Below are 13,141 nucleotides of genomic sequence, written 5' to 3' on the forward strand. Positions count from 1 at the left end.
TTCTAGATTAGTACTGCTATTCTGACTTGGTACAGACAGTCCACTTCTCATCGCTCCCAACGGGATATTGTAGTTCCTTTGCCAGTTTTGACATATAAAGTTATTTCAGTTGCCATAGCAACAGTTGCCGTGGGTAATATTTTAATTTTCCTGAGTATTCTCTCTCGGGGGGGGGTTACCCATGGTGACCGAAATTGCATGACTGTGTGTGTGGGGGGGGGGTCAAAACCTGTTTGTGTAAGTGGGCGGTGTGTCAATGTGTGTGTCCAATTATGTGTCAAAAACTCCTAAACGGCTAGGCCGATCTTCAACCTTGGTGGGTAAGTACTCCAAATAAACCATTGTATCTCGCAGACAGAAGCCAGAGGCCAAAGGTCAAATTCGAATGGAAATCTTAATTCACTGAAATTTTTCCTTTGTTAGTAATCAATGGTCAGCTGTAAGTTAAGATGTGCACTTATTCTTGTAATCGTTGTAATCTTTAACTTTCTTCTCATATAGGACTTACAGAGAAACAACGAGTTTTCTACAAGGAATGAGCGGAATTCTGTTTCAGCTATAAGGGAACATGTTTATGAATTTATAATGCCAGTGATGGTAAGGTTAGTACAGGATTCCATTCTGTCGAGGTTCGGAGAGTGAGGCGCTGTAGAATTTTTTTTATTTATTTATTTTTTATTTATTTATTTGTTTCATCCCATAGTATAACAAGATGAGCAAGACAATATAACTGCAAATAATTAAAAAAAATGAAAGGAAGTAAACCAAGAAACCCTTTTGGGTTTAATCGAAGAGTAATCCCATCACAGACACTAGATAACCTTAACACCTATCAAAGAATTACCCCCATAAAAAAAATGGATGACTTTACCAAATAAGACCTATAACACTACCCCCACCACCACCAACTCCCACCCCTTGCAACGGATCCAATAATATAAAAAGGTTTTTATTGCTATTTTTCAGTTGTCGCCTGAATGAAGCCACGGAAGTATAAGATTTCAAGTTGATCGAAAGATTGTTGAATCATAGGAGAACAGGACTAACTGATTGTTGCGAATGCGGTAGACTTTAACAAGCAACTATACTTTTTTTTAAATGAGGTTGTTATTGTTTTATTAAACTAAACCAATACGGACGAAACATGCAGACTGCGCAAGAAAGTCGAATGAAACAATTCGACAATTAATTGCTGTCTGCGCTCCTCGCAGATGCCTTGTATTTCTTTTAACAACAACCTGAATATGCGGGATATTGTAAGGATGTCTTTGAACAATGTGACGAGGAATCGTCTGACGGGGTCTACCACATACAACCCGACAGTCTAGATCTATGGAACCATTTGCTGTTAACCGTAACAACACTATAGATGAAGGAGGCTGGCTGGCTCGTACGTGAATGATGATTTCCACAATCATCAATGCCTAGTAGAAAGTTGGCGTGATAGTTACAAATCTCTGTTATCAATAGTGTTTATTTTCATGACAGGTTACGATGCTTTGTCAATAGAGGAATGGCTTTCTCAACAAGAGGTCTTGACAATGACCGTTGGACTTCTCTCTGCGCTGATTATTATAACAACGGCTGGTGGGCGAGACTGTTTTCAAGCTCTTCCGAACTTTTCCGTGTATTGATGGCCCGCCCTCATTTGTATAACTTTCCAGGCGGTAAATCTTGCAACATCCAACTTATAGAAATAAAGATAAGGCCTTTGTAATGTCACAATATTTGATTCTGGATAGCTTAGCATAATATGTATATAAGTAATTAGAACGAAAGTCTGCAACCAGATGGTACCCAAATTACCATATTTCAAAGGCCATGTGCTATTTAAAGACTGGGAAACCAATGAATTTAAAGAAACTGTAGCCCCGCCCTCCAGCTGAAAAAGCACTTACTGTGGAATAAACCTCAAGAGAACATAATCATCAAAATAATAAGTCATTTTCAACTGATATTCTCTCTAACATTTTTATTGACATATACAAGATATTATAAAATTTCCAAAAGAAAAGAAAAGCGCAAAAAAAGAAACGTAATACGAGAAATTACCATATGTCCAAAGGCCATGTGCTATTTTAAGACTGGGAAACCAATGAATTTAAAGAAACTGTAGCCCCGCCCTCCAGCTGAAAAAGCACTTACTGTGGAATAAACCTCAAGAGAACATAATCATCAAAATAATAAGTCATTTTCAACTGATATTCTCTGTAACATTTTTATTGACATATACAAGATATTATAAAATTTCCAAAAGAAAAGAAAACGCAAAAAAAGAAACGTAATACGAGAAATTACCATATGTCCAAGGCCATGTGCTATTTTAAGACGGGGAAACCAATGAATTTCAAGAAACTGTAGCTCCGCTCTCCAGCTGAAAAAGCATTTACTGTGCTTTAGACCTCAAGAGAACATTATCTTTAAAATAATAAGTCATTTTCAACTGATATTCTCTCTTACATTTTTATTGACATGTACGCAAAAAAATTCGCAAATAAGAAACGTAATAAGAGAGAGATTCTAAAAAGTGTTTCCCAAGGACGATTGCCCTCTAATGTGCACTTCAGTTCATGTAGTTTCATATTGGATCTCTACGATTTGGTTTGATTAAACTCACTTCCCAATACACCTTCATTGCACTCTACCGTTATTATTACAGGTAGAATAAAAACCTCACAATTATAATTTTTCTAAAGGTCGTATCTGTGTTTGTCCGAACATATTTATTTCAAGTTTTAGGTATTGGTTAGTGGGATCATATCATGTTTTGATTCTGTAACAAAACGAAGGAGTGAAAGCCCTCTCTTAAAATACAAAGGATGCATTTTTAATGTCAACATGAAAACTTGTGTACTATACAGTTCTGAGCGTATAATATATCCATGTTAATGGAGGGGGGAGGGGGGTAGAAAACAAGAAAGGGTTAGGGAGAGGGGGAAATCTAAGGTGACGCATAGTTCGAGGAGTGGTACAATCAGACTTTGATTTGAGATCCAAACAACAATGAAACCGTTTGCAAAGGTGGAACCCCTGTGTATTACGTGCTACAAATTCCGGTCTCTATATGTGTTTTCATTAAGTAATTTTGTTGCCCTTAATTTTACAACAAAGTTGCACTTTTTAATAACCCTATTGTTAAGGATTAACAACAGGGTACATTATTTTAGTCCGCAATTCGTCTTCATGAAATAAAATGAATCTCTTTTGGTTAAAATAAGTTTGGCGTAATATTTATATCTCATGATGACTCGTTTGATTTCAAGGATTACTTTAAGGATTACTTTAAGCATCAAATTATTATAATTAAAACACATGCTGCCAGTCCGAGTTGTATTCTTATACAATTTAAATAAAAAACAAACAAAACATGCAGCTCATCTGTAGTTAACCCGATGGGCTATACTTAGTCTAACGTACAAACCATTTGTATACGTTACATAAATCTTTAGGAACGAAACGTGTATGGTCTCAAAAGTCATGTTTGCTATTGTATTAAACATTAATGTCATGCAACATTAAAGTGATAAATAAATGAACCGAGATGATCTAAGTTACCTTACATGGCTTATTCCAATGGTGCTTCACATATATAAACTACGTAGTTTGATGAAAAAAAAATGGAGGAGTATCAAAATATATGTGTGAACTCTACTCTCCTCATAAAAACAACAAACGGTTTATGATATCGTTTATCATGAAAATTGATAACAATAAAAACGTATACATACGTTTATATACCTCTATTAAAGTTAAACTTTGTCCCTGCAACAAATTTGTTTTGAGGCCTCTTCATATCAACATCATAAACATGCTACTTTGTAACATTTAATAGTACTTGAAAGGGAATAACATTGGATTAAACACTCGATTCTCATGGCTTTATCAGTTAAAACTGGTAAATTGTGAGTACCTGTTCATCAGATATAACTGATGTGTGTTACAATTTCTTAACATGTGTTACATTTATGACCAGTTGCTACTGAAAAGGACCTATACAAACACAAAATACTTAACACACAACTATATCCACATAATACAAACCAGACTACTCTAAATCTAAATATATATGTCCTCACAACATTATTGTGTGGCTAAGATATGAATTTATCAAATTTGGTGGTATCTACATCATTTGGGAACGGCAGAGTTAAAGATGTCAGACGGTGTGTAATGAATTAATGAAATTATAATTACAAAGAACATTGAAAGTGAGGAACACATTCCAACGGTATCAGGTTTCAAGGATAAAGAAAGAAGAATTCAGATTTTCAGTTTTGAAGACCATGCATTTGTCGTTATTGTATCCAAGACCACTTACTGCTATCTATTCCTAGGGAGAATCGACGGTTTAGTCAATGAAAATAAGTTATAGTCAATCAGCCAGTTCTTCAGTTATGGACAAGAAATTGAGATGAAATTACCAATAAACAGTTATTTATAACAGAATATATGTCCATCCATATAGGTGTTACATTGTCAGCAACCGAAAAAACAAAATAACAAGCAGTTAGTAGTGCATTTTGTATGAAGTGTCTCTTCACTATTTTATAAATGATTTATATAGTTTTTTAAAAGGTTTTTATAGTCTTTTACATCATTATGCTTACCCCTTCTCCGTGTCATTCATGACGAGTTCAACCTGATTAGTCCTTGCTTGGTATACACCCCCATAAAAGACGATGATTTCCGGGTGTCACGTGATCTACGAAATAACCAACGTTGTTTTCCGAATCTTTGCTAATGAAGCAGCTGCAGCAAAAACATACTTCACAAATGAGTATAATGAGTAAGATAAGAAAGAAAGATTTGTAAACATCGTTGATCACGTTTTTCTTTCCGGGCATATACCAAGCGAGGGCTAACCAGGTTGAACTCGTAAGGTAGGTCATCGGCATTCAATAACGTCCTAAACTTTAACAGTCACGTCTTTATCGTCAACCTTTGCTGAGGCTGTTTCTTTTTGAGAATCTTCACATTTCAGAGTGTCTTCTTTGTCTTGCACAAATCTACTCAGGTTTATACCACGGGCATTCTGTTAAATAAAAGAAAAAGCAACAAAATGATACTTAAAAAAACCCACATATCTGCATATTTTTCTACTTAAAGTATCAAAATTTTGTCCTCATGCTTATTGCTATCTATCTCACCTTCGAAATGATGGTAACAGGAGTCGCTCTCATGTAAAGGCTTATTAGATCAATTAATAGAGTAGAGCAATTCTCTGTGATCCAAACGAATATTACAACAGTTTAAGCAACTCTCTACTAAATGTGCGAGATTTAATTGCAAATGTGTAATCGATTAATAAAATATATTATTTAATGAATGCCTGCATTTGGTGATTTTAACATCGCATACGCATACGTGTGTGAACAACTGCTGGGCTACTGCCTTTGACTTGGAAGATTCTGTAAGTAATTTGCAAGTAGAAAATGCATGTATAGTTGAAAATGATGAACAGGTTTGTAAATACGCACTTGATATTCGTACCTTTGTTATCATGGAACACGAGAACTATATATTTCTAAACGTATATAATTACTTAACTAATGACGTTTATCCTAGCTATTTCTATACTCGGAACTATACTCGTAGATTCGTAGGGTTTATACGTCATGAAGTAGGCTATAGGGTCTAAATTTATCAATGAAGATATATTTACTTCATCATTACTCACTCTCCACAACCCCTATAGTGTTCGTCCTCGCTTTAGCGATGTTATTTTCAAATTGCGTCATACTCCTTCGAAATCAACCACATTTATTTACCTTAGCACTCAGAAAAGATGGTGTCTGGGTAAAATAACTCAATATCAGTGGGCATTTTGTTTTTCAAAACGACTCATTCTTTAATTATAATCCTACCGAAATTTATGAATGTAAGGTAAAATAGCTTCAATTGGTCATGCATAGCTTAGTAATTAAAACAGCTTAATAATTTGAAGATAGAGGGGTGGCATAAGGTAACTTTATAAAGTCCAAACAGTCGTGCATTCTTATTCTTTCAATACAAAATAGATCATTTGCTTAAAACATATCCCTTGGTATACTTCTTACGTTAAATATTTACCTGGCTACATGGAATATTTTTAGTGTTACTAATATATTACTATCTAGCGTGATCCCACTGCATTTTATGTTAACTATTATGACCAACACATTATGTAAAGAGATGGTTAAGACAGCTTTATGTTCTATCATGAAGTTGCAAAATGTTTTCATTAGTTGCTGAAGATATTGATTTATGAATCAGCAATGATGTATGCGGCCTTACCAAAAGCTTGGCCTAAATGTTTTAACCTCTAGATAATAAAAATAATACAGCCTTACACTATATATATATATATATATATATATATATATATATATATATATATATATATATATATATATCGAAATGATAATTTCACTTTTTCCAATAAATCAATTTATTCAATAAATACGGAAATGGTAATTTCATAATGGTGTCCTCTTGAAGTTAAAAGTGGCGTTTCATCACACACTGTAGCCAATATGCATCCCAGCCTACGCAGCCTATGCCATCTTGTAATTTAGACAAACGTTAGAGAAGAGGTTGGGTATGTTTTTACTAAGCGTTGCGCACCATGACTTGATAATTTCTACAAAACACAATCGATGTTAATTTAACTAATATCTTACCATATAGAATGCTGTTAATTCGCCGCGAGGTGTGGCCACCGCTATGCCACCAAATCCCTCCTTTGGAGTAATAGGTGCCATCATGGTGACCTTTACGTCAACTGTAAACTCGCTGATAAAGGTTCCTTTTTGGGTATACTGCATAACTACTTTGGGTACATCTTCATCCTCTTCATCGCTTTCTGATGAACCAATGGAAGGAAAAGACTTCTGACTTTCGTCACTGCCATCTTCGTCTATGTTGTCCATGTTTGAATCGGGAATATTAAGACTTAGCCTTTCCCATAACACGTACACTAAGCCTTGTTGATCTGCGCATATTTTCATTGGTCTATCATCGTCGTGTCGGCTGTGATACTGATATAACTGTTCGCCGAGGTCATTAATCGCCACGGCTTTACGTTTTCCATCACAAAGGAGAAGATTTCCATCTTTAGAAGATGAGAGCGAAACAGGATGCGCCATATCATCGACCTTAATTGGGATATTTGATATTTCCTCGGCTTGAAGGTTACACCGATAAAGTGACGTTGTGCCACAGATGCCAACAATTACTTCAAGTGCATCTAACCCTTGCGTGATACATGTAACCTCTGTTTGATTAGTACTTAGCTCAAAGGGACTGCGCTCGTCTTCCCCGTCATTATCTATATAATATAGGTCTGACGAGTTATTTATGATTGCCACGAGTGAGTCTTCAATAGTATGGTTCATCTTTGCAATAAGAACCTTTCCCTCTGTGTCCTCAAATGGAAGCTCAAGTGTGTCATAGTTACCAGTTGTTAAAGTGTCCTCTGTTTCTGTATTAAAAGTGTATACCTCCGCGTTCCCATCGGCAGCAATCGCCAACGTTAGAATATATTTGTCGGAGAAAGCTCTTAGATCAGTAATTGCTTCATCGATACTAGTAACATGCAATTGATGCCATTCTTCGTCGATGAATGGAGAACGATATAAACCTAGAAAAGAAGACATAGTTTCTTTCATTTCATCTTCGTCGAATTCGCTATCCTTTTCTTCGCCGCTGGGGATACTGCCCTTTTCGGAATCTGTCTCACCTTCAGATTCATCGCTCGTACTGCATTCAACTTCAACATCAGATCCGCTGCTGGGGATACTGCCCTTTTCGGAATCTGTCTCACCTTCAGATTCGTCGTTCGCACTGCATTCAACTTCAACATCAGATCCGCTTTCGTAATCTGAATAGCAAAAACACTTTGCAAGGTCCTGCCTCATAGAACGTGAGTCATTACGTACCCCTGAACAAGCTGTGAGAAATTCAGGGGCTGTCGAAAGAACAGACCAATTGTCAGCAGTCTCGGTTAAAACACGAGATGTTTTACAAATATTTTCCACTTTACTTTGAACATTAGTTAGGTATTTGTTTGATTTTTCAATGAAGTGTTTGGAGAACATCTTTCTAGTGTGAATCTCAAACATAATAAAGTCCTTGCCAGTTTTGAAGATTTGGAGTTTTCTTTCTGCTTTCTGTTTAATCTTCAGTTTCTTTTCTTTCAGTCTTCTCAAAGCAGATTTCATTTCTTTCTTAATTTTGTCTTTGTGTGCTTCACTGTACTCGTTGACTGTGCTTTCTAGTTTAATGTAATCTTCCTCAAGTTCTTCAAAAGCTTTTGTTAACAGTGCATCATTGCTTATCCTTTGCCTTATTTTTTTTGTAGAGGATTGAAATTTTTCTTTCATTCTATCGGCCGCTGTTGAAATTTCTTCAAACTTGTGACCAGGATGATGTATTGGAGCGCACACGGGGCATATCAACTTATCGCATGTTTGACAGCTGATATGCAAAGGCATGTCCTTGTGAGTAGGACATTTTGGTGTTTTGGATAGAGAAGTCACGGTTTGAGCATTAAATGTTACTGTGCCTGCTTCAATATCTTTTAACGTTACAAGATGAGTATGAAGTCGTAACATTTTCATCGACTTATGGCATAACATACAATCATTGCAGAGGAAACCACCACAATCAGGACATATCGCCACGACCTGCTTGGTCGTCTCACACGAACTGCAAATTTGTTTCTTGTGCTTGTCTTTCAGAGTGATCTCCAATTTCCGGCTTTCCAATATAGCTTCCAAGAGAAAATCACCTTTAAATCCATCGGCTCCACTTTCTGGTACATCTGTCTGTTGTCGACATGTAGGGCAATTGAAAATGGTATCCCTGGTAGCAATCCTATTGACAACTTGAGACAAACATTTTTTACAGAAGCGGTGAAGGCATGGTAACATTTTAGGCTCTTCCAAAGTATCAAGGCAAATGGAACAAAGTAAGATTTCCTCATCTAAGTTCGACGGGTTTGCCGTTGCCATGGTGAATTTCGATATATATTCTCCTTGAGGTTGACCTGAGTGGTGAGTGAAAAGTTACATCTGAGAGTTTATTTGCAGTATTAGGTATGTGGTAAATTAGACGCCTGTACAAAGAGGTTTACTTACAGAAATTATTATTCCTTCAAAACCACAATGGTTGTCACATTTTGATGCTGGAAACATCATTATATGTTGCGACAACGTTTACTTGTTTAGGTTCTTTCGAGAAATGTGGAAAAGGTTACTTAATCAATAGCGTAATATTACAGGGATTTTTATTATTTATCTCGTTTTCATTACTTTTTCACCTAGCTATTTATCCGGTAGTTTTAAAATAAAAGTACGTCTTCGCATTGAGAAAGAATATCGCTTTCTTTGCTATTTTATTCTTAAGATTACTCTTTGACACAATCAACATCTTGAGATTGAAAGTAACAATAAAAAACAATAAAAATAAAAGTCACGAAAGTCACGAAACATTTGCATCAATTTTACACAGTGGGTCAACATTCCAATCAAATGTTGAGGCGATTATTGATACGTCGAAAACATCAACAACAAAATTAGATTATATGACCCATTCCTATTTAGAGTTTTCAAGGCAATTACATTTGGCAGCTGAAGCAAAACAACAAGCCATTCACCATCAATTGGTCGATCGCCAGCCTACAGCAACGAATCGAAGCGGTGCAACCTTTGCCTCGGAGTAAGAGTCCCCATAGGTTAGACTTATTCTGACATGCCTAGAGAGTAAGTGTTTATGTCGGAGGACTAGTCCTCATAGGTTAGACAGAGGACTAGCCCCCCCCCCCCCCCCTCCATAGGTTAGACTTATTCTGGCATGCCCATAGAGTGTATGTGTTGTGCTTTGTTGTGAATGCTGTCATGGTAGTTACAAGAGAGCAATACAATAGAACCCGGCTGTTCGATTATCAATTATTAGTTTGTGGTGAACTTGCTACACTGCTGTTATCATAGCCTACATGTCCGTTCAAAGAAAGGTCAAAATAATTGACGAAAAATGTTGTTAGTTAACTATAGTTTTAGTTCAGTTCACTAAAACGAAGCAGTCACGATGAAACTAAAGGTGGGCGTTGTCAGACATTTGGATTTGAGAGGGAGAGGCGCACAGAACAATATTTGATGGTCGTATGCTGAGGGTAGTTCAAGCTGGAGCCAGGGGCGACAGTGAGAGAGTGGACGCGGGACGAGGGGCACGAGGCGCAAGGCCATACGGGCGTAGGGTCTCTCTAATGGGGGTCCAATGAGGTAAGTCCCCGTAGGCTCTAAAGTTTCATCGTTTTTCAGAAAAGTATACACAGAGAACTAAGATGATCATAATTGTATGCTAAATGTTGAAAGCCATCTGGGCATCATGTATTTGACATTTAGATCAAGAAACATTTGATAAGCATCAATGTGTTAGGTATGTTAGGTAAGCATCACAATTTTGCCCGCGTATGATATTCTATGTTTACTATACACTAACAAAACCAGCAGTATGAATACCCCATTGCACACATATATCATTCCCTATGAATTAATCCTTTCTATTGTAAAGAATATAACTTAAAAGGATCTGTGTTTTTAAGTTGTTTAATTTACTGTACCTACAGATTTTTCAACTTAACTTCCTGTTCAAGATGACGCTTGCTACAGTTCCTGATATGGATTGTCGGTTGTACTTCCTTGTCTGGTTGTAATGATACAGTACCTTTTTAGATTCCAATGCAGTCATTAAACTTTAAACTGTCGTTTTCAATCGTGTGATAGACCTATCTGTAGCCTTTGAACCCACATTAACATTATCGCACTTCACAAAAACTGAAAGAACTTTCCAGAGTACTCATAGTATAGATAGGCATCAATATGTTAGGTATGCGTTGCCTTTGCTATTCTATGTTTACTATACACTAATGACACCAGCAGTAGGACTACCGTATAACACGTAATGTACAAACACACTCAATAGAGTACACAAAGTGACAAAATATGAATATATTTACTGATTGAAGTTTAGTTCTCTTCGATGTTTGAAGGGTACAAAATGAACCTTCGATAGTTAATGTGGCAGCTGCAGAGTCATCGTTCGATATCCAACAAGCCAGTAAGGATTTTTTTTTTTATGCTAATACCTCTCTAAACTGTACTCCAATATCACGCTCTCAAAGCACTGGTATTGACTGTACACCTGGTTCCTATCCTTGAGCTGATTTAAACATGATATTTGTACTGCTCGTACTGACAATACGAGTGCTCTGAAGCGGAACATGACACTATTCAGCTTAGAAACAATTGTCCCAACTGGGTGTAGTCACAAGTCTGGTTTTCTCATGCAACTATATTTTGCGAATCCTGTGGACTATTTGGCACCTTCCAATCGAATGGGGCAGCGTTGGTGGGTGGGGGATGTCCAGATGATTTTTAGCTAAGATTCTGTCATCTGTGGGGCTAGTTTTCAGTTCGCAGTGCTCTTCAGCCGTGACGTTTTGGTTTCGCTGGGTGGGTGGGTTTACAAGATTTACTGATTTAATTGGTGTAAGCTGTGTGCAGGGGATTGGTTAGTTTGCTGTTTTGTGTTTGTTCTCTGTAGGTATTGTTTTTTTCTAAGGTCAGGGCAGGGCGGACGTCACATGGTACCCAGAATGACGTCATACTACAAAACATTCGTCACTATCATCAATATTTGGATTTCCGGAATATGTTAATCAGACTAGGCTATGAACGACGTAGGTATCACCTCGAAGGAGAATTTATATCATGTGGATTTTCTAGAACAGAATTCCACAAGGAATAAGAATATCGTGGGTAAAAAGCCCGAATCCTGAACGCAACCCCCGAAAAGGATTGTTCTTTCTTGAGGTGTGCTATTTTTTAAGGAAAAAATACCACAGGTTACATTTACATACAAAAAGGATAAAATGTGGTTTTAATAGACCATAGTTTCATAACGAATAAGAATATTTTGGGTAAAATGCCCAAATTCTGAACGCACCCCCGAAATTTTTTTTTTTTCTCGGGGCAGTCCCTTTGTTAAAAAATATACCATCAGTTACATTTACACACAAAGAAGATAAAAAAATCTTTATTAACCTCAAACTTTAAACCCAGCTTATATATTGGATGTGGTAACACTGTGGTGGTGGGGAGTACTGGGAAGTCTCTAAAGGCCCCCCCCCCCCTATTTAACCCTAAACGCACTGGCGGAGCATTATGAATTTTTTTGCAAAGGTTTTTAACCGTTTAAGATATAAACTACATTCTTTCATGACTTTACCCCACGTCTTGTGCACATTATGACACCACTTTTGTCCATATAGGGCCCCCTTTGGGTGAGTTGTGTACCAATTTGTGATGACGTCACAGAAATATTTTCGATTTTTACATTGACTTGTGTACAAAAATTTTAGTTTAAATAGGATACAAATACTCTGGGACAAATTTAAAAGTCTGTTTGCTTTGACGTACATAACAATTATGCTCACTTCATCTCCTGAATCGCTATCATTACTGTCGCCTAGAAAGTCATCACAATCATTATCTAGAAACAGTTTTTGCACATCGAAGTCTTCCATAACCTTCTCGGGCCATCCCAGCTCTAGTGATTCTCTCCATCCATTGTCGACAATGTTTCCAGCTTCATAACTACTTACGATCGCTGAGCGCCATTCTCTAGCAATGAAGTTTGATCTAATAAGGATAATATAGATTTGGAATGAGCTAATGTATATGGTCACAACTTCGACAGAGATGACCTCTTTCTGTTATGATACTGTAGAGCATTACCCCCTGTTACTGTAATGCATTCATGTTTGTTATAAAGTTGATACTAAGTGGCGCCTATTCGAACTATGTTTAGATCCCACGATGCAATATTACACGTTTTACTAGTTGCCATGATCACCGGAATTGCCAACCTTTTCATGAGCTGGTATGCTTCTAGAGTTGTAGCCATATGCCAGTAGACATGTCGATTTATCGTGTATTATCTGACCTGAGGAACCAATGAGGTCGTCTCTTTAGAATGTTAGCAAAGGCTTTAGCATGTCTTTAGCTCTATAAGTCATCCCATTAGTTTGTGCAGATTACATCTGACCAGATATAGCGGATAGGCTGGGTGATCACATACCATATATAGTGGCTAGGCTGGG

At 36.9% G+C, this 13,141-nt stretch overlaps 1 protein-coding gene across 1 annotated transcript; it reads right to left on the minus strand.

The window, feature by feature from the left end:
• Positions 1–1,519: 1,519 nt before the first annotated feature.
• On the minus strand, positions 1,520–11,300 carry LOC139973235 (uncharacterized). The gene is made up of 3 exons (XM_071979770.1): positions 10,997–11,300; positions 6,660–9,025; positions 1,520–5,032 (listed from the first exon to the last, which is right to left on the minus strand). Exons 2-3 carry the CDS (start codon positions 8,988–8,990, stop codon positions 4,907–4,909), a joined length of 2,457 nt encoding a protein of 818 aa, XP_071835871.1. The 5' UTR covers positions 8,991–9,025; positions 10,997–11,300; the 3' UTR covers positions 1,520–4,906.
• Positions 11,301–13,141: the final 1,841 nt, after the last annotated feature.

This window comes from Apostichopus japonicus, chromosome 9, assembly GCF_037975245.1.
Source record: "Apostichopus japonicus isolate 1M-3 chromosome 9, ASM3797524v1, whole genome shotgun sequence".
Taxonomy (NCBI): Eukaryota; Metazoa; Echinodermata; class Holothuroidea; order Aspidochirotida; family Stichopodidae; genus Apostichopus; species Apostichopus japonicus.

Excerpts from the sequence above, each read along its gene's own strand:
- LOC139973235 (XM_071979770.1), bottom strand. The coding sequence starts at position 8,990 with ATGGCAACGGCAAACCCGTCGAACTTAGATGAGGAAATCTTACTTTGT. Across the intron at positions 5,033-6,659 it reads AATTAACAGCATTCTATATG|AATGCCCGTGGTATAAACCT; the intron begins GTAAGATATTAG and ends TTTATTTAACAG.